This window comes from Euprymna scolopes, chromosome 27 (assembly GCF_053919585.1).
Source record: "Euprymna scolopes isolate OS-2025 chromosome 27, ASM5391958v1, whole genome shotgun sequence".
Lineage (NCBI taxonomy): Eukaryota > Metazoa > Mollusca > Cephalopoda > Sepiida > Sepiolidae > Euprymna > Euprymna scolopes.
The window spans coordinates 42,455,197-42,478,821 of record NC_136508.1 but is presented as its reverse complement, the minus strand read 5'-3'; the positions used below and the strand labels follow the sequence as shown (position 1 = coordinate 42,478,821).

At 33.7% G+C, this 23,625-nt stretch overlaps 2 protein-coding genes across 11 annotated transcripts in view; one reads left to right on the top strand and one right to left on the bottom strand.

The window, feature by feature from the left end:
* Positions 1–23,625, bottom strand: part of LOC145248838 (protein c-ets-1-A-like) — a 423,966-nt gene that overhangs the window by 372,570 nt on the left and 27,771 nt on the right. Inside the window, exon 1 of one of the 10 annotated variants that reach the window (XM_080110551.1) lies at positions 9,816–9,833. The exons of the other annotated variants lie outside the window; for them this stretch is intronic. The gene's annotated coding sequence lies outside the window, so the exon portion shown is untranslated. Of the gene's footprint in view, positions 1–9,815; positions 9,834–23,625 lie in introns of those variants that run through there. 10 annotated transcript variants of the gene reach the window in all.
* On the top strand, positions 103–22,524 carry LOC145248701 (uncharacterized). Its single transcript, XM_080110356.1, has 2 exons — positions 103–206; positions 22,014–22,524. Exons 1-2 carry the CDS (start codon positions 103–105, stop codon positions 22,522–22,524), a joined length of 615 nt encoding a protein of 204 aa, XP_079966482.1.

The window sequence follows — 23,625 nt, the reverse complement described above, 5'->3', positions numbered from 1 at the left end:
TGTTCTGACTTCCACAAACATGAAGCAGAAATTGCTCAGTCCTGCAGAGAAACACATCTGTAATAGCTCTACCCTTCAGAAATACAAAGCAGTTCTGGACAAATGCAAAAACTCAACCTTAGTTTCTCCGACTTTGGGATGGGATCAAACAGTAATCTGAGCATGGCACACACGGTTCCTGGTTCTGTCAGTCCCCAGACCTTCATGTAAGTTTAACCTCTTAGCTAGTCGAGTGATTGAGTTATACCTTTCCCCTGGTAATAGAAATCCTTCAAGACGTCTATTCAAATTTTCAACGAGTTATTCTGAGTTTAATGCTCCCAAAATTCATACTAGAATTGTTCACAAGGACTCATGACGTAACGGATAAAGTACTTCGTGATATTCACTTTTAAATGACACTATTCTGAATGTTAAAGGTTCAATCCTTAGTGCAGGCAATATTTAGAATACAATTGCAAATTACTCAGAACTTCTAATGAAACGAGAGCATGGTACCCTCGGTGGATTAAATAAAGGATTCCATTCGAAATTTCATGTAGATTCCCGAGTTTGACAGAAAGATTCTCAAGTTCAACAAGATACACCCAAAGAAGGTCGGAGGTTACGTAGATCGAAATAGTGTGAAAATAACACTCAAGATGAGAACAGTAGTCCGAAGAATCCAAATAATATGAATAATCAATCCACATCTAAAAAAAAAAAAAAAAATTCAGAAGCGTAAACAGTAAATTTGTATAATTCAAACTACTGTTCTCATCTCAAGTGTCATTTTCACAACATCTCAGCCGATGTAATCTCCGACTTTCTTCAGATGTAGTTTGTCGAATTCAGGAATCTACAGGGAATTTCAAGTGAAACTCTTTATTTAAGTGAAAGGGTTAGCATATTTTCGTTCCGTCAGTTATGAGCAGGGCTGTGACAACAGAATATTCTTTTTACTGTTTTGACTCTCGAGTATATATCCGACACAGACACAGTTAATCAATCGAGAATAACATCACTCTATATCAAAACATAAGATATTAACGGATACACACTCGAGAGTCAAAACAATGAAAAAAATATGCTGTTGTCTAAGTCCTAGTGATGACTGGATAGAAATCTTTAGTAATTTGATATTCGATAAGTAGTCTGAATAATCCGAACAATGCGAATTATTAATCCTCATATAAAAAATTAAGAAACTTATATTTACAAATTATGAATTGAGCTGTATTTCTTTGTTGAACTTATTTTATTAGAGACTAGAAGATGTGTCTGGCGTTGCCCGGTATTAAACGTATTGTTAAATTCCTTAATAAAAAAAAAAAAATGAAGCAAAAATAAATAAATAAAATAAACTGAGACATGTGCATGTGATTTTTTTCTAAACAGTTCACTTCTTGTTAGTAAAAAAAAAAGAAAAAAATACTTGAGCTGAGATCGAAATCAAAATCTAAAGATAGTAAGTGAAGTACGATAACCATTAGGCCAGCGTGACACAATCTTTAGAAAGTGTTTTCAAACCTACCTATTCTTAACATAATGTGAACGATTCGCGCATGCACAGTTGTGAAACAGTTGACAAACAGATAAAAATCTGATACCCCCCCCCAGGTACCAATTTTTCAATTTTGACTCCTTAGCAGCATTTCTTTCCGGATGAAAGAACCGAGTAAAAAGTTTTCCACGTGTCTGAATATCATATATACCAAATTTCAAGTTTGTACATAAAAAATTCGTTGAGTATATAGGTTGAGAAGTGTTCTCATACACACACACACACACGCACGCACGCACATTCTCACTTTTATAGATAGACTAGAAGATGTACCCGGCGTTGCCCAGTATTAAACGTAACATTAAATTTCTTTAAAAAAAAAAAATAAAATAAAAAACGGAACACACACACACATACATATTAACTTTTATGGATATATAGATTTAATGCGACCCCCCATGCCCCCCCCCAAAAAAAACAAAAAAAAAATAAAATAAAATAAAGTTCTAAACTCATTAATTGCTGAAAGAATCTGCTTTTCTTTTTTGTGAACTGTCAGTTATGACATTTGCTTGTTCATCGCCTCCCTTTTCCGACCCACCACAAATATTGGTAGCAAGAACTGCGATATCAAAGAGTTTTGGTAATGTGGAGCGGAGGAAGACAAGCATGCGCATCTCGCTTCGTATTGCTCGCCTGTGTCTAATGATTACTCAAAACGGAATCCCATTGTAAAGTTGTTTCGAAAATTGATTTACCAAAATGACATTCCGCTGCCATTCTTAAGAATCATTATGGATGTCCATCTGTTAAGCGGCTCAGATAAATGTTTCGAGAAAAACATTCTTCGGAACTCTGCGAAACAGATGTGACACAGCAGGCTGCAGTGCCAACACTGCCACTTTTTGGTAAGACAAAAAAAAAAACAAAACAAAAAAAAAAAACTTTCTTTGCCTTTTTTTTTTTTTCTGTTGTTATTTTGCTATTGTTGTTGTTGCTTCTACTGCAGCTGGCGTTTCTCGTCAGAGATTCTGACGGCACTTGTCCATTGAAGACTTGGCCAGACGTTCGACACACGTTCTAGGTGTTCGCAAGCCTTTCTTATTTCTTTTGCATTCCTTAGAAGAAGAATATAAATATGCCGCTTGGTTTCTACGTTATAGATTTCTTTTTTGATCTAGCTGGGAATGAGGCAGCCTATCGGATGCCAAACATTCACCTGCTATCTGAAACTCCAAACCGAGAGACCTTTTTTTTTTTTTTTTACTATTTTTTTAATTTCATTATTTTTCTGTGTTCCTGCTTTTAATTTTTTTTTAAATATTTTAGTTTTCAAGATTATATAAAAATTATGTTGTTGAAGATTGCACATTCATTCAGGTAAGAAAAATATTAGAATCTTACATATAAAAATTACGCGAAACATGTAATCTTCAAAAAACAGGAAATATTTTTTGCAATTAGAATTTTTGTGTGAAAATATTAAAAAAAAAAAAAAAAATTAAAAAAGCAATGCTTAATTCAATGATAATAACGGTTGTTTGAGAAATTAATTTTTCTTTGAGTTATATCGAATTTGTTAATACAAACTTAAGGTGCTTTTTTTCGTAATCTTCCTTAAAAAATTAATTTTTAATTCTTTTTTTTATTAAATTTATGATGCTTTAGTTTCTTAAAAAAGCAAAAATAAATTCATTTTTTTTTTTACTGCTGAAAACCATAACTTTAGTAAAGGTATTTTTTGTTTAAACAAAATAATACATTTCCATGAAGATTCAGATAAAAATAATGGGTTCATTATATTCCGTGGTCATTATTTGATAAATACTGAAAATTTCATTAAAATTGGTAAATTTCTTGATTTTGGTGAATTTTTAATTACAGGGAGGAATCAAAATGTTTATAGATTTTGAGCATCTGCTATTCATTTTCCATCTGCAGACTACTTGGCAGGACCGTATCACCAACACGGATGCCCAGCATGTATACCATCCTGATGACCAGATGTCTGGGTCATCTAAGCCGGATGGATGATGGACGAATCCCTAAAGACTTTTTGTTTGGGGAGCTTGCCTCTGGCACGAGGCCTACCGGCTGACCACCCACCCACTACAAGGTTGTCTGCAATGATGGACATGAAAAAGAAAATCTATAAAATATAAATAATTTATTTTTTGCTTTTTCATTTTCCTATTTTTTTTTTTTTTGTTAATTTTTTGCAGCTGTGGATGGAGCATCCGTTATCTCATACATTCCAACCGAAAGATCTTTTTAAGATTCTAACCATCTCTTTAAGTGCAATTGTTGGAATCTCTATTGCACTGGGATCACCGGGTATATTTGCCAGGTAGTTTTTGAAGTTAGTTTGCATGAGTTTGGTTATTCCTATAATTGCTGGAATAATGGCAATCTCCCTGAGATTCCAGTTTCTTTTCATGTCGTACCTAAGATTCTGGTATTTCGTTATCTGTTCCCTCTGAACTGTTTAACCCAGCCTCATTGCGGACACTATCTTCTAAGGTCGCTTCTTTCACCTTGTCACTGTTGATTTTATATGTTGGGCCTTTCAGCTTGTGTGGTCATAAAACTCCTCAAATGCACTTGAGATGGGTTGTATAAAAGTCTTAACTTTGGTCAAAATCGCCTGTTCCTTCTTTCATCAAGTTATTTCAGCTATTGGTTATTGATACTTATCGAAGACACTGCCAGGCACATAAAGTACATTTGTGTCAAATTTCCTAAAAGTCTACCCCACCGTTTTGGAGTCCATAGGGAATGAACTCCCACACATAAAGTTCCATATATATATATATATATATATATATATATATACATAAAATATATTTGTAGTCATCGACATACAGTCCTGTTTCGTTGTATCACAACTCATCAGTGCCGCTAGACTAGCATCTCTCCCAAGCCAACGATTGAACCTAGAACCGTCGTGTTGACAGTCGGCGGTTCTCCCACTCGATCATGGAATTGATGCCCGTAAATAACTCGCCGGAATGTCTATTTAAATAGACACCCGCCACCACCTTTAAAGTGCTCAAATCGGCTCTTGTAGTATATTTACGGCATAATTGCGCTGACACACCAGTTCTCATCAGATCACCAAAGTTAAGCAACATTGAGCCTTGTTAGTACCAGATGGGTGACTATTTGGGAATTTTGGACATTGTATGTGCTCTCCGCTTATCTCAGCATTTGTTTTCAGTTGTCCTGTACATACACTTCACTTGCTACTGGTATTTAACAATGTCGACTCAGGAGAGGTGTGGTTGGAGATTGCGCACCTTCTGCCACAAAAATTTCATGCGCAGGAACCCCTTCGTGGGTATCCATAGTCTGTTAGAGACTGAAGGAGCCCCATTCTCTTATAGTTTAGATCAATTTTTTCAGGACAGTTTCTAAAGCAAAATGAATCTCACTATTCAAACCTTCAGAGAGTTATGGAGATGTTCATATGATAACTTCCAGTTTCATATTATTTGGATTTATCGGACCACTATTCTCATCTCCTGTGTGGTTTTCACAGCGTTTCAGTCAATGTAACCTCCGTTTTGTCGAACTTGAGAATTTGAACGGAATTTCAAACGAAACTTTATTTTTTTCATAAGGGTTCCGTCAGTCATGACTGGGTAGAGGTCATAAGTAATTTGCAATTGTAGTTTTTGGTCATCCACACTGAGAATTAAACTTTCAACCTTCAGGAGAAGGTCACTTTTACAATTGCTCTAACCACTGCACAACAGGTTCTTGCCGACAATTCTAGTACAAATCTTAGGAGTCTTAAACTTATTTCTAATTGTAAATATCACTATTTATTACTGTGTGTGTGTGTGTATATATATATATAACTGGCCTGATAAAATCAGTCTCGAAATAAAAGATAAAAATATACTTTACAGACTGAATAGAAAGTAAAGAACAGAAATTAATAGAAAAATTATACAAAAGAAAAGAAAAAATAGAAACTGTTTTGATCGATGTAACCTCTGATCTTGTCAAACTTTGCAGTTATTCTCTATAATTACTTGGCAAAATTCTGTTGAAAATTACACTCTTCTGGAGGTTGAAGGTTCAATCTTTAATGTGGGTGACACACTCAAAATACAATTGTGAATTGCAGATGACTTTCATTCAGTCATGGCTGACGGAACAAAAGCATGTTATCCTCGTAGAATGAATAAAGGTTTCTATTTGAAATTCCATGCTGACTCCAGAGTTCGACAGAAAGGCTCCAGAGTTCGACAAGATACTAGAAAAAGGTCAGAGGTTACATCTTCGTAAACATTGTGCAAATAACACTCAAGATGAGAACAGCAGTTCCAAGAATCCAAATAGTATGCAAAATACATCCTCATCTCAAAATGCAGAAACATTACAAACATTGTTGGATCAGAAGAGATGTTTCTAGTCTTTCTCTGCTTTCTCATTAGCATATTCTAATCTAATTTATGTCCCCCCTAAAATAATGCACAACAAAAACTCGTCTAACTACAACCATTGTCAATAGTTTCCCTTTCTTCCTCTGTGCCTAAAATTAAATGGAGTTTCCATGAACAACCATTGTCAATAGTTTCCCTTTCTTCCTCTGTGCCTAAAACTAAATGGAGCTTCCATGAACAGAGTTTCTTTCCTAGAACTACCCATCTGTAGAACACAATACCGTGGGTCTGCTTTCCATCTGACTACAACATGATCGTTTACAAGTGCATTGTAAAAAACCGTCCTCTTTAATAATCAAATTCTGCCCAACTTCAATCACCAGTGTTATTGTATTGTCCACCTGACAAACTTATCAGTTCTTATCCTCGTGTAGCTTTTTGGCCTCGATAAGTAATGATGCTTATATATATATATATATATATATATATATAAAAAATCCATTGTTTACTTGTTTATATCTATATCTAATTTATAAAACTGACTATGTCTGTGTCTGTCTCCATATTTTCAAACTATCTCTTCTGAAACTAAAAGTTGCAAAGCGGAGCTAGGGGAAATTTTTAACAATTTCATATGTGTGTCATGTTGGTGCAGTGGTAACGTCACCAGCTTTGAATGCTACAGTTTTGCTTTCGGTTTCAATTCTAGCTGATGGCACTCAAATACTTTTTTTACTTTTGAAATCTATAATAATATATACAAATTCTGGACAAATTAAAATATATTTAAGCATATTTTACGATCACACATAGCCACGCGTCCCCACCCCCCGCAAGGTCACAGAGCAGTGTGAAGCGGGTCAAATGATTGCATATTTTGCAGACTGTTCTTTCTGGGGGGTTTTAGCTAGTAAAAATAGCTGCTAAGGGATCAAAATTGAAAATAAAGTTAGGATTGGCAAGCATAAGTCGACTAAACATGTTATTTGTATGCATGCGCAAATATATACATTTATACATTAAAGTTGGTTCATTTCTAACATTTTCTTATCCATCTGACGATAGCTTAAACAATAACAGCAAAGGCTGGAGTGCTAGATGTTGTTGTTTCGATTTTAGTTGGTGGCACCTAAATCATTTTTTTCAAACTTTTGAAATCACTACCAAATATTGGGTACAATATAATATATAATAATCGATACATAATTGACACAATAATTAAAAATACAAAATCTGCATAAATTAAAGTATTATATTTTAGTGTATTTTACGAGCAGCTAACTAAATATATATATATATATATATATATATATATATATATATATATATATATAATTCAGAATAATGAAATAGAATAAATCTACTGGTGTGTAAATCCAGTGAATATCGGTCTTACAAAAATATTATTGGATGAAATATTTTATATAAGACTATTACAGTTAAATAAAATTGCTCAATATACTAGATAGAGCAAATAAATCATAATTTAGGAATTTAAAATTTGTGATTCGAAAAAGTTAAATTTCAAATATAGAAATTTTATTGTATGCAAGACAAAGAATACAGCATAGTAAACTATATTTCCTTAACCCATGCGTTTTCGGTATTTATGCATCTCTCCGGAGGGAAAATATTATAAAAGGTTTGCACCTAATTTGCTAAAGGTAATAAACATAGAAAATTAAATGTTTTTAAAAGTTTTTAAATCATTTTAGCTACATAGAATATATATATATATATATAGCGCTAGCTGGGGCACATCGGTCGCATGCAGTATAGCCGAATACGCACAGACATCCTGTATGGCGAGCTTTCAGCCCGCAGCAGACCAACTAAGGATGAGTGCAAAACGGACTTAAAATCCGGCCACATCAACCCTGCTGACCGCGAATCCTTAGCAACAGACCGTGACTCCTGGAGGGTCAAAGTCAAGAAATGTGTCCGGCTGAGCGATGAGAGAAGAACTGAAACATAATTATCAAAGTATACTTACACAGATAGATATGAAAAGTCTTTATTAAAGTTGGTGCCTATTTCCATTCTATGGAGGCCAGGCGCGAACGCAAACCCCACAATTTTATTATACCATCCCTATTTAAGTTAAAACATACTTATCAAAATGTTATTATGTACATCTATATCAAAAACACTTGTAAACGTTTTTTATTTTATTTTTTAATTGTTTTTATTTCCATACTTTGTGGACTAAGCGCGTATGCAGACCCTGCAATTTTAATGAATCATCATTATGCCAGATCAAACATACCCATTCCTGTGTCTCGATACATCTATCATTATATGTGATTAGTTTTCTATAATAGTCAACCATATAGGAGCCTATTCATGACCAGACACACACACAGACGTTCAGCTTATATATATATATATATATATATATATATATATGCATATACACACATACAAAGTCTTTATATATGGTGAAACCTGACAAAAAGTAATCACTGAGATTATACACGCTTCTCTACTCTGAAAGGATAAGATAAAAGCCAATAAATATCTTGCAGCTTCCATAGGGGGAGGTAATGCCTGGGGGTATAGCCGCTTGAGAAAAGACAAAACAGATACTACATATTGATCCTCACCCCAAAATCAGCATTGTCCTGGATATGACCTTAAACTATATCCGATGGTGAGGCTCCAGCTTGCAGGCTTTAGGGAGTGTGGAGCCACCATTTAATTACCATTGGTCCCAGGTCCACTCTGACCCGGAGTGGTAGTACCTGTTAGGGTCCCAACTATAGGTTAAATAGAAACCGACTTGAAAAAAAAATAAAATAAATAAATAAAAATATTCTATTAAAAAAATGTTTTCTTCAAAATCACTGGATTTTGCATTAAATAACCTGAAAATGGTTGATATGCCGTAAAACAAAAACAACCAACCAACCAAAACCAGCTGGCATTTACTGGCTTTCCACTGCAGCAGCAATATGAGGCACAATGCCAGAAGGTGAGCCTCCCCCTCCCTCATTGTTCAAGGATAAAAATTGTTGAGATGAGAACAAACCTGTTGATATATCCCTTTAGGGGCGCCTCAGGTAACCGGAAATAGAAGATCACCCTTTTTCCTAAGGATTAGGTAATAGGAATGCGCACCACCTAGAACAGAACCAGATCATACTTCATCCCGACAAAGAAGAGTCTAGGTTACCAGAATGGTGCCAAGGTAAACCCCCACCCACCAGCAATAAAACAACTCATCCCAAAGGAAGAGGTAATACCTGGAAGGATGTATCTGAATCTACCTCATCTTAAATCTGATGGTCTAAGATGTACTCTAGGTTACCAGAATAGTGCCAAGGTGAACCTCGGTCATTAGAAATAAAACTGTCCTTAAGGAGATGGTAATGTCTGGGAAGATGTACTTCCTAGAACACAGCTGCATCTACCTCATATGGTCTAAGATACCCCCTAGATTACCATAATAGTGCCAAGGTGAACATTGACCACTGGCAACGAAACAATCAGTCATCACGGAGATGTAAATGCCTGTGAGGATGTTCTTCCTAGGATAGAGCCGGAACTAACCTCATCCTGGTTAAAGATCTGGGCGTTCTTGGCAAACTCGGTGATCAGAATGGTGCCAAGATGAACCTCAACCACTGGAAATAAAATTTGTCCTAGTGGAGGTGTTAATGCCTGGGAGAGTGTACTTCATAGGACAAAGGTGAAGCATATCCCATCCAGCAAAGAAGAATCTGATGGTTCAGGATAACCCCTAGGTTATCTGAAGGATGTGAAGTTGAACCTCGGCTGGTATGAGAAAGTTGACAGAAATTGGGTTAAATGTACTATAAGAAAAACAATTTTTTTTTTCACTTTGTGATAAAACATACAGAATTTTAAAATATAGAAGTTGAAAAAGTGGAACTCTTCCTTAAAGAGAAAGTAAGAAAGACCTACATAAATAGTGCACTAACCTTAAAAGAGGAAGAATCCGAGCACAACTTTCTTTTCGCAAATCTCAGAATGCAATAAAAAAATATATATATATAAGAATCGACCGAGGCCAAAGAGTTTCGTTTGTTCAGTGCGGATGAGTAAAAGTTTTGAAGAAAGAGAAACAACGTCTGTGGAGTTGTGCTGTTTGTAGGCGAGCACATCTAATTAACACTTCAGATACAACTAATTGTCCAGCTTGAAGTCTTTGAAAAAAAAGAAAAAAGAAAAAAAAATTCAAAAGCTCTATTGTTGAATAGGTTAATAAGGTCTCTCTTGAGTAGTAGTTAGCTCACACAATGAGGCCAGCCAAACTAGAGTCTAGATGAGAAAGAGAGAGAAAGAGTGAAAGAGAGAGAGAGTATGGGAGAGAGGGAAAAGTAAAGGAAGAAAGAAGAAAGAGAGAAAGCAAGAAATAAGAGTGAGAGGGAGCAAGAGTGACAGTGTAAAATAGCAAGAAAGATATAGAGGGGGAGAGATAAAAGAGAGGGAGCCAGATCATATATTAGATTTTTTTTGTTTTGAAAAAGAGATCCAGCAGAGTGCTTAAGGAAAATCCGAAAATAAGAGCATATTATTTTTTGTCTTGCCTTTTTTCTGTTGTTCTTGGCCTTCGGGCCGGGATCAAAGTGTAGTATCTGTTCTGAAGATGCTGCACTTAAGATAATTTGTACCAGTCAATGGAGGGGAAACCCTCTATACTAGGACAATTATTATTTTTGGTAACCAGAGTGCCCTCTTTTTGCCTACTTTTAGGAGAGCTGGTTTTTACCCCACATTAAAAATGGCCTTGTGCCTAATTTGCTTTGATGAGGAAGCAAATAAATACAATATATATATATATATATATATATATATATATATATATATATATATATATATATTCACTGATTGATATAGTAATGTAGTGATTGATTTTGCGCTACGAAACGTCCTTGATGGCTTGAATCTTATATATATATATATATAAATACTGATTATAAAGATTAATAATTATAAATTCTGAATCAGTTTCAACAGGAAAAACAAACAAAATCAAATCGAGTGTACGATCGTTTCGGAAACAATATTCATTTTATTTACAACTGATAATAATCATTGAGAATAATTGTTTTCGAATATTCATCTCCTCATCAGCACAAAAAGGGAGGAGGAGAATTTAAGACACCAAAATAAAACTAGCATTTGGGTAGATGGACCTTATTGAGATTTATTAGGAAATTTGTTTTAAGTTGTTCAGTGAAATTTTGTGTGCCTGCTTCCGTGTTTTGGGTTCGGATACAATTATCTAGGAGAAATATACCGATTGAGCTTATTATATATCCACAGTATTATGAGCAAGATTAGTTTAATGTATTGACACATTAAAATAAACTTTTCTCTTTAGACTACGTCTAATTCCCTCTATAAAATTCAAATAAGTGTGTGTGTATATATATATATATATATATATATATATATATATATATATATATATATATATATCACATTTAAATCTAGATAAGATGCAAAGAAACTGTAAAGAATTGTCGGATCACATGTCGTAACTAATACAGTACTTATCTGATAGCTAAATGTTTCGGTTTCGATTCTAGTTGATAGCACCCAAGTGATATTTCTTTTTAAAACCTTTAATATCACTAATATATATTGTGTATTTTTTATAATAAATAGAGAATTGGCTCTATAATAATAAACACGAAATCTGCATGAGTTAAAATATATTTAAGCAGCATGAGAGTTTATTATTAAATGTTGGTGTGCTTCTTGGCTACACACAAAGACGCTCCAAAATAGCCTCTGCCCAGGCCAGGGACCAAGCTACATTATTCGACGCTAATAAATAAATCTTTCCCAAATTTCAATTTCTATCAAGCATTTTAAATGAATTTTAAGAATATCTAATGAGTACAATCACCCATTTGTGTTTTGCATTAGGTTGCAAACTCTCTGGATTTATTCTTAAGATTCCTTAAGCTTAGGCTTTACATTGTAACTATTTTCTAGACTCAAAACCATGTAATGGATTTTGATCTGAATTAAAATAAGGATTCTAGACATACAGTTTAGTGTTATTATATCTTCATTTTAATCTTTGTAAAGGGACTTAAAAGTGTTTTGTTTGGGGTAATACTTTTATCGACCCCCGCCCAGTATAATATAAAAAAAATATTTTTCGAATTTTATAACAATCGAAAAATTTTAAAGACATATTTTTGCAAAATGAAAATTTGCTTGGAGAAAAAAATATATATATAAACTCGAAAGGAAATAATTCTACAAAAAACAAAAACAAAAAAGAAAAACAAAAAAAAAAAAATTAAAAAAAAACGATACCAGCCAAACTAAAGGCCCCGGGGGGGGGCTTATAATTCTAGTTTGCATAGATGAAATTACTTATTCATATTAATGGCAACGCACATCTGCTTCCATTCAAAGAAGATTGTCTTTATTTAACATTCTGAAGAGCTGAGAAGAGGTTGGATAGAAAGGTTGGAATGTGATGGGAACAGCTGCCAGAAACGAAACGAAAAAAATAAAATAAATAAAATAAATAAACAATAACAAAACAACGAATAAAGCAAAATGTAAGAAACATAAATGAATAAGTAGAACAAATGAGGATCTACAATCGAGATTATATATATATATATATATATATATATATATATATATATATATATATATATCGATTGTAGATCCTCATTTGTTTAATGATTATATAGATATTTCTTCATCCCTGGATATTTTTTGCAAAACCAAAGAAAACCTTTTTGCATCTCTTATTGGATCTACCCAATACGAGCCTCATACTCTCACTGGCTTTCTTCAATACTAATTGTTGGACATTGCTGAGTAGTTTTTTTCCCTATAAACTTTTACTTTCCTTCCAAAACTTTTATAACTACCGTTTTCAAAAATTGTGCTAACCTACAAAAATTAAATTTTTATCTATCTATTCCTTTTGCTAATGATTTTCCTATGAGGAGAAGAGCCTATCTTTGAAACTCCATGGAATAAGGAATTTTTCTCTTCTCGTATTCCTTGTTTTGAATAAAATATTGTGAATTTAATTTTACAATATCGTGATTTATATATATATATATATATATATATATATATATATATAAAATTTTAGTCACTTAATGAATTAAAAACTTTATGACGTGAAATGTTTCTATGTAAGATAAAGAATATATTTAAAATATTATAACTCCTTATCCTATAGGATTTCGATATCTACCATCTCTTCAGAGGAGAAAATATTGGCAAATAGTTGTAATGGTTTACACCTTATTTGCTGAGGTCATTGAGACAAAGTCAGTAAGAAGTATACATATAATTTGGGCAGCATTTTGTTTTTTTCTTATACGCATTTCATTGAACAGCAGATAATTCCTGTTTGTTTCTCTTGCGATCCGTTTTTTTTTCTATTTGGTGGGCCAATTTAGAACAATTCATTTACTAATAAGCAATAACTCGACACCCGACGACAATTTTATGAAAAACGTAGCAATGGCATGTATGCTTTTAAATGTCTTATAGGAGAATGTGTGTCCAAAACAACTCTTACATCGGCATGACTAGAACCAGTATATCTTGCCGACTTACATGTCACCTGTCTTCCCGAACAGCTTCATCTACCAACACCTCCTAGCACATAACACCTTCAAAAATGAATTTGGAAACATTAAAAAAAAACAAAAAAAACATCGCAATTTTAGCTGTCTCAGATTCTGACCTGTGCCTTCTCATCATGAAAGCCTTACTCATTTGCATAAACAAACCGATCATCAATCAGGCTCAATATGACGGCGGGAGGGGAGGGTACACTTGTGCTTTTAACGATTTTAAACCATTTTAATCGACTTTTTGTTTTCAATAAATTTATCTAACAATTTTTAAGTTATCATTCGCCTGAAGAAGACTTGTAGAAGTCGGAAACGGCTGTGACTATGGCAAATTTCTTTTTACACTTTAAAATAAAGTTCAAACATTGGTTTGCCAAATGGAAAAAAATAGATCGCAAGGGAAACAAACAGAAATCATCCCTGTTGTTCAATGAAATAATTATATATATATATATATATATATATATATATATATATATATAAGGGAATTAGAACAAACAGTCTAAAGAGCGGAGTTTATTTTAATGTATTAGTAAATGCATTAATACAATTAAAAGAAAACAGTGCTCGTTGTAATGTAGATATATAATAAGCTCGATAGGCATAGATATCCTAGAGCTATTTTAATATTGAGTAAAATGATTCATAATTTTGAATTTAAATTAAAAATTAAAAATCGGTTTCATCGGTTTGTTCGTTGTAATAAGCTCGATAAGCATAGATATCTTAGAGCTATTTTAATATTGAGCAAAATGATTCATAATTTATAATTAAAAATCGGTTTCAAAAGGAAGAAACACACAAAATAAATAAATTGTACGATCGTTTCGGAAATGATGTCTTTATTCAGATTGACAATACGTCTTGAGCAATAATTTTATCATTTGATTTTATAAAACAAACTCTCCTCATCAGAAAAAATAGTGGGTGGGGGTTTAAAGATACCAAAAATAAAACTAGCATTTTTTTAAGTAAGGCAGATATATCTTTTATTCGTCCGCCTTTAAAGCCCGTAACTATCATCGTCAATCCATTCATTAGCATGTTGTTTATATATAAATAGTTAATAAAACATGTTAAAAGACACCTTGAAAAAGAGTTAAAAACATATTTAATTTTAAAAAGGAAACACTAAATAAGTGGATAGTCCTTAATCTGTGGAGTTTCAAAGAAATACTTTCCTTCTCATCAGAGGGTAGGATATAGCAAAATGCGGGATCGGATTTTGCTTGCAAAAGTATTTGATGAAACAGCAAGATCTTTGACTTACTTGTTGTTTCATCAAATACTTTTGCATGCAAAATCCGAGTGTTCGTGCTAGCTTAGTACTACGAGTAAGTCATAGATCTTACTTGATAATAAAAAATGAAGCAGAGGGAATACGGCGAATAAAAAAGTGATTTCATTTTATTTGTTTTATTTTACTTCAGTCGAAGTTCCCACAAATCAAGGGGCCCACAACCTGGGGCTAACACTTGAACTCTATATGAGATACATAGATATTCGAATGTTCCACTTAAGTTCTTTATTTCTCAAACACTGAGTTAATAAAGAAGTTGAGACATAATTTTCCTCTCTCCAATTAACCATTTTCATACGTTGTATTATATCTTATTTTGGTCTCTTGGTCTTACTAGATTCCAGGACAAGAATTTATCTAGTCTGGTGGAGTATCCAGCTTTGTGCTATTACTTGAGGTAACATCACTTGGAGAAGGTGCACCATTCGTCGTAAAAGCTAATATGAGTTAGTGTGGTGAAGGGTAAAGTATCCAATGACGATAAAATCCAAAAATGCAGAATCCAAGAAAGTTGGTTAAATTTCCATTCGCAAGAGTAAATTCCAAAGGAATCGCGTAATTGGAAGATAATCCAAAGCAACATTATATATATATATATACACACACTTCAAAATAATGAAATGAAATATATCTACTGGTATGCAAATCCAGTAATTCTTTACCTCCTCACTTCCAGGATTCTTCATTTAATGATTTAGCATTCATTCTGGATTTAAATTACAATATCCTTTTTCTGCCTCAATTTCCATTTCCCTTATTCTATGTATCTTAAATGTTTTTGTTTTTTTTTAAACTTTAATGAATTTAATTTTCTATGTTTATTGCTTCTAGCAAATGAGGTGCAAACCAATGAAAAAAATTGCTAATATTTTTTCTCTGAGGAGATGAATAAGCATCGAAAACTCATGGGTTAAGGAAATAGATTTATTAAATTGTATTCTTGGTTTCCAAACAATAAAAATTTCTATATTTGAAGATTTTCAAATCAAAATTTAAATACCTAAATTTTGATTATATATATATATATATATATATACATATGAATAAAATAAAGCAAGATATAAACGATGCTTTAGACGTTATGTGAATAAAAACTCTCCAGTACAGAAAGAGAAAAACTCTCTAGTACAGAAAGAGAACTAAACTTCTCTTTCGCATGTGATATGACTGTCTTCCTGTACATTCTCGCCTAGAAATCCTGATGATGTCCCCTGAAATAGGGACGAAACGTTGATTTTATTTTTGTTTTTACTCTTTTAGGTTTTTCCTTTTTATTCATATATATATATATATATATATATATATATATATATATATATATATATATATATTGTTGAGACGATTAATCGAAAGCATAAAAATCAGAATTTTGGGGGGTATAAGTATCAGAAAAATTTGTGGCTATTTTCCCAAAACAATTATTTTAATCATCCTTTTTTATTGGATTTTGTTTTTAAAAAAACATCTTCGACTGCTGATAGTAATGAGAAAATGAAATAGATTTATTGATTTTAAATTTCCATTAAAACTAAAATCTGTAGATCAGCCCCGCAAGTGTGTTTTTACAGTAATCTGGGCAAAATAACTATTTTACAGTTAAATATATAGAGATTTATGAAGAATCAGAATCGGCAATTGTATCGGAATTGGAAAAAAAAAAAATGGAATCGTCCCATCACTAATATATATATATATATTATATATATATATATATATATATATATATATAGACACACACACACAATTATAATTTCATGTATCCACATAAAAAGTTATAAGGAGATATACTATTTTACGTATCGATTTTCAGTATTAGCTTCAACAGTGCTCGATGGACTAGTAGAGCTAGGTAGTAAGTTATGAAAATATATTACATTTTATTTTGCCGAGTCTCTATGGGATGAAATGTGAAAGATTCTATGAGGCTTAATTGCCACATATTTTAACAAGCTTACTATATATATATATATATATATATATATATATATATACTGTGTGTGCAAAATCAAGGTGTTGATGGCAATATATATATACACACACACGCACTGTGTTAACAAAACCAAGACTTCAAAAAAGGAATTGCTAGCACCAAAAAGTGTATTTCATTGTAAGTTACAATTGTTTCAAGACCGGTTGCGTCCAGGATAAATGTTTTCGCATGCTTCATTTCCTTTAAGGGAAATTTCTTTAAATAATGTTCTATTGTTAAGTGTTTTTTATTCAAGAAGTCTGAAGAAAGGTTGGTTATGTGAAAAATTTCAAACGTCATAATGCTTGAAATTGTCCAACCGGTATTGAAACAATTGTAACTTACAATGAAATGCACTTTTTGTTGCTATCAATTCCTTTTTTGAAGTCTTGGTTTTGTTAATACAGTATATTAATGCTCAATTATGAAATATGATAATTTTGTAGCTTACTTTTTAAGTCATCTCTCTTTAGCTTAAAATTCATTGGTATATGAAAATTTACTGAATTATACGAACCCAGTAAAATTCAGTATATTACAAACAAGTCTATATATATATATATATATATATATATATATATAGTTGTCATCATCGACATACAGTCCTGTTTCGTATCACAACTCATCAGTGCCGCTAGACTAGCACCTCTCCCAAGCCGATGATTGAACCTAGAACCATCGTGTTGACAGTCCGCAGTTCTATCGATCGACCGGGAGCGGCGCCCGTAAATTATCTCGCCAAATGTCTATTTAACCAAACATTTGTCCACCACTTTTACAGTGCTCTAACCGCTTGTTTATAAACAGTGAGCGTTTCATTTTTCAGCCAATTAAATAGCTGGTGAAATTATTTACGACAGTGCTCTACCCAAAGAGGGGGTTATCTTGGAAGTTTTTCAACCCTTAAAACTACATGAAAAAGAAATTTAGTTTCAAATCCTTTCTTGGAAAACTCTTTTGCTCGGGAGTCAATTAATCTCTTGTAATCGCTTATTGCTTTCTACCACGAATTTACGTCATTACTGTAGGGATCATCAGTTGTTTACCACGAAAACCTAACACAGTGATATGGGACAAGAAGGAGAAAAGAAGCAGTCTTAGAAGTTAGTGTCTCTAATGATGCTGGGTTTAACAAAGCTGAAATGGTAAAGATAACGAAATACCAAGGTCATGTGTATAACATGAAAAGAAATTGGAATCTTAGGTAGATTTCTAGTATTTCAGTTATTATAGGAGCAACCAACTCATGAAACAGAACTTCAAAAACTACCTGGCAAATATATACCCGTTGAACCAAGTGCAAGAGAGATACAAAAATTGCACTTAAAGGGACGGTTAGAATCTTAAAAATGATGTCTCTGTCATTCCAGTAATTATAGTGTAAGATTTAGTCACAGAACCCACACGTTTTATGCAGTCTACATTGAAAGGAACAGAAGACAAGTTAATAACCCGACTCATTTTTTTCCGTTGAAACAATGACATTTATTTCCAGGTACTTTTATGAAAAATAATGTCTTTGAAATATTGCCCATTTTCAGCATCGCATATTTGTGCTCTTTCGAAAACATTATTCATGACAGATTGCAGAATCTCTGGCTTACGATTTAACTCCCTTATTTCGTTCCTGATATTTTCTTTCAATTCTTGCAGGGTTTAGGATTTGTTAACAGACTTTCTTTAAGATATACCCACAAGAAAAAGTCAAGGGAACGTGGTGGCCATTTGACATTGCCATAGCGAGAGATATAATGTTGTCGTCAAAGCATTGCTTGATTTTGGTAAAACAATTTTACAACTTGCGTTGGTTGTTCAATGCTATACATAATTAATTTCTACAATATTATCAGTAAAATATCTGAAATAGAGAGAAAAAAATAATCATTATTGGTAAAATGACAGATTTTAACCCTTCAGTGACTTTTTGGATACCCTGTATAATAAAGTCACTGTGTGTGTGTGAGAGAGAGAGAGAGAGAGAGAGAGAGAGAGAGAGAGAGAGAGTTCCTTTCTCATAGGTTCCGAAACGGCTGAGCCTATCTTTTGCAAATTTCACACAAAGGTAATGTATATGTGTGATAGTGTTCTTTTATATTTTCTGTGCTGAAATTGATCCGATAAGTATCAAAAATAAAAAAATTCCTATCTTGAAAATATGTTTTCTCTTTATAGATAATAAAGAATCTTTAAGTTGTTTCAGCCAAGGGAGATAATTCTCAGCGAATCCAGGGAGATTCAATTCTCAGAAAATCATTTCTTCTTAAAAAAACAAAAAGCAAAAAACAATTATTATTATCTGGAGATATAACTCAGTGGTAGAGTATTCAACTACAGATCGAATGGTCCCCCTGTTCAAGCCAGGGTGTACCTCATAATTTTATTTTTTCTCATTAATTAATTCAATTTACGATAAAAGCTGAGGTGCCATTTAAAATTCCCGCAAATCATTTCTTCGTTTGCATATTTAAAAACTAAACATTAATCAGAAGTGACTTTACGAGGCATTCATCGTCAAGCCCAAATATCAGCTGACGTGATATTGTAAACACACACAGACGGAATTTGATGAACGATATTATCATTATTTTTTTTTTTTTTCCGAATTAATCCACCGTGCAAATTATTCCTCGCAATATATGATAATCAATAGAGAATTAATTCTATAATAATACATATGCAATCTGCATGAATTAGGATATTATGTTTAAACGTATTGTATGACCGGGCAACACCGGGCTTCCAGCTAATAATATACACGTGATCTGTATATTATGTTAAGACACTTCATATTAAACACACGTTATCACGTTTCAGACACATTATTAAAAAAAAAAAAAAAAAAAGAAGATCATCTGATTGGTAGTTAATCTGATGTCGCTAAGGTAAAGAATTTTGATTTTACCCATTTTAAAAGAGTACAATTTTAAATGAATACATTTTTTAAAAATAACATTCGATTCGTTCGTTTGAAAAAAAAATGATTTAACCGACAATCATTTTTACAGTAAGAAGATGAGGATTGTTTTGAAAATAATTAAACTGTTACAATTTTAAAATGGATAAATAAATATAGAAGCTGCATATTTTATTTAAATATTTTTGTTTCATTTTACTGCAGTCGAAATTCTCAGAAATCAAGATGCACACTGCCTGAACACTTTGAACTCTATATGAAATACATATTCGATTGTCCCATTAAAGTTTTTAAGGTGGGCTCTCTCTACCGTGCTAGAAAACTTCTAACACCCGAAAGTATCCTGTACCTCTATAAGGCCACTATTCACCCATGTATGGAGTATTGCTGTCATATTTGGGCCGGTGCATCGGCTACTAGTCTCTCGCTCCTTGACAGGGTTCAAAAGAGAGTCGCAAATCTGATAGGCCCTAAACTGGCCTCTAAACTTCAGCCTCTGTCCCATCGTCGAAACGTTGCATCCCTCTGCCTGTTCTACAAGTATTATAATGGTGAATGCTCTGAAGAACTGCAAGCACTTGTGCCCCCACGACGTGAACACCCTCGACAGACCCGACAAGCTGCAAAATCCCACCCCCACACTGTAGAGATCCCTAGATGTAAAAGATCTTTCTACTCCAGTAGTTTCTTCCCCAGAACTGCTAGACTTTGGAATTCCATTCCAGGTCACTGCTTCCCCAACTGTACTGACATGCATAAGTTCAAGTGCAACGTGAACCAACATCTCGCTGCCCTAATCCCTACATAGTACCCCAGTAGATGTTTCCCCTGATAGTAGCCCCCTACACCAAAGTGGCAATGTGCCTTGTTTGGGGTGAAAATGTAATAAAAAAAAAAAAAAAAAAAAAAAAAAAAAGAACAGAATTTTTCTCTCCCCCAATTAACCATTTTCATATTTTGTAGTATATATTTTGTTTTGGTCTCTTGGTCTTACTGGATTTCAGGACAAGAATTTATTTAGTCTGGTGGAGTATCCAGCTTTGTGCTGTTACTTGAGGTAAGATCACTTGGAGAAGATGCACCATTCCTCGTAAAAGCTAATGTGGGTTAATCATAGCGAAGATATCTTATTTGGGCAACAAATACTATGTGATTTTGAATATTTGATCAGGGTTTACTTCTAGGGAAAAGTATCCTCATACCAGGTTGTTCTGACAAATCCCTGTACAGAGAGGCCTTAGACACTCGAGGATAGTGTCTAGTAGGCATTCAAGTTCTCTTCAGTAGGCATTCAAGTTCTCTCCATTTAAATACTGTGTAGCTAACAATGTCAATCTACTTCGGTCATTTGCTTCTTCCCGTTCAGAACTTTTTTTTTTTTTTTTTTTTTTCAATATCTCTTTGCATTCTCCTGTGGTTCGAAGCCATACATTTTTCGGTTCTGAATTTTGGAGACGAGGAACGATTATTTGTATTATTTGGATTCTTCAGACTACTGTTCTTACCTTAAGTGTTATTTCCACAACGTTTCGATCGATGCAACCTCCAACCTCCTTCAGGCGTATTTTGTTGAACTCCATCTTCCATGGAAAAAATTCGATTTGATTTTTAGCCGTTAAGGAGTCAAAGTTGAAGAAAATTGGAACTTGGCAGGCATAAGTCGACTCAACATATTACTTCTACGCATGCTTAAATATACATTTATACCTTTAACAACATCATTTTTTAAAGGTTTCATATATGTATGGATGTGGCTCAGATGATAACAAATGAGGTTGGAGAGCTCAATGTTTTGGTTTCGATTCTAGCTGATGGCACTTAAATCATTTTCTCATAATTTTTTTAAATTAGTACTATATATTGGGTACAATAGAATAATCAATAGAGTACTGACTCTATAATAATGAATACGAAATCTGCATGAAATAAAATATCCTATTAAAGCGTATTTTATGATTGGGTCATGCTGGGGGGGGGGGCACTACTACAGGTTGACTACAATATAATAACCAATGGAGAATCGACTTTATAATCATAATAAATACGAAATTAAAATATATTTAAACATACTTTTATGACCAGGCAACCTTGGGTGGCCTGATAGTATGTTTGTGTATATATACATACATATACTAGCAGTTCAGCCCGGCTTTGCTCGGGCCCTATGTTCTGTCCATAACCTTATGTGCGTATATATATATATATATATATATATATATATATATATATATATATATATATATATATATATTATACAGGGTCATCAATATTTAGCATTACAGTCTATTTCAAACTATAATTTTAATCATTATTCTCGGTATTCCTCTATTTTTGACACTTATTCATGAATCTTTACTCTTTCAGATACCAGAATATAACCAGGAGTAGTATTTTAGACAAGCGGGCTGCAATTGTTGAGCTGTTTAAAGTAGGAACCTCAAGGAAGGATATCTGTAAGAGCCTGAAAGTGAACAGAATGCTGGTGTGGAGGACTTTAAAACGTTTTGAAGAGACTGGAGACATTCAGAATAGGCCAGGGCAAGGTCGCCCTCGAATAACTAGAACTCCTAAACTTGTTAAATCCATCAAAGAAAAGATCAGGAGGAATTCTAAGAGATCCATCCAGAATCTGGCTAAAGAGTCGAGAGTGTCGTGTGGGACCATGTCAATTGTACTCCGAAAGGACGTGAAGATGTCTCGATTCAAGCATGTCAAGAAACAACACCTTTCTGCTGAAGTTGTTGATAAACGACTCCAAAGATCCCAGATTCTTTTTTCTAGCATTCAGGATGGCACGCTACCAAATCTCGTTTTCAGTGATGAGAAGAAATTTGACATTGAACACCACTTTAACACCCAAAACGATCGGATTTAATCGAGACATGGGGGACAAAGAATCCTGGGTGTCGACAAGGAAACAATGTGCCGCCTCAGTGATGGTCTGGGCAGCCATGACAGAGTCTAGTAAAAGTCCCCTCTTGTTTGTTGACCAGGGGGTGAAATTGAACCAGCAAAACTATCAAGATGACATCCTCGTTGGTGCATTGTTGCCCTGGGCGCAGAAGCACTCCAAAAAACATCCCTGGTCTTTTCAGCACGACTCCGCACCATCACATGGGGCCAAAAAGACTTGGGAGCGTCTTTCCGAGAACGTCCCGCACTTCATTCCCAAAGAGGAATGGCCCTCATCTTCCGCTGATTTGAATCCCCTTAATTTTGGGATCTGGTCATACCTTGAGAGCAAGGTCTCGGCCACTCACCATCAAAGTTTAGAAGCTCTGAAGGTCCAACTGCAGAAGGAGTGGGCCAAAGTCACCCAGAAAGTAATTTGTGACACATGTAAGACTTTTCCTAAACGTGTTCAACTAGTTATTGACACAGATGGTGGACATATTGAATAATATTTTGTGCATTAATTTTCTATTGCTTTTTTCTACAATAATACATTTGCAAAAATTCTAAATTTTGTTTAATTTCCTAAATATAACCAATTTAAGTTGTAACGATAAATACTGATGACCCTGTATATTAAAAAGTTTGACTTATGTTCAAGTAACCTACATCTAAAATTCCAACTGTTTAGACACTAAATTGGCGGAGGAGTTTGGTAAAGTCTGCTAAAGTCAACTCTTTCAACTTTGACCTCTTGGTAGCCAAATCTTTGCCCCAAAACTGCCCAAAAAAAGCTTGTTGCATGTCTGAATACCCTTTATGTAAAATTTCAAATGTTTAGACCAAAAATTGGCTGAATAGTTTGCTAGAGACTGCAAAGGTCAAACCTTTTGAACTTTGACCTTGGCAGCCAAATTTTCGGTCAAAATCCAATTAAAAGGCTTGCCATATGTCTGAATACCCTTTATGTAAAATTTCCACTGTTTAGACCAAAAATTGGCCGAGTAATTTAGTAGAGACTGCAGAGGTCAATTTTTTAAAAAACTTTGACCCCAATTTTGACCCCTTAACATTTGTTTTGGGC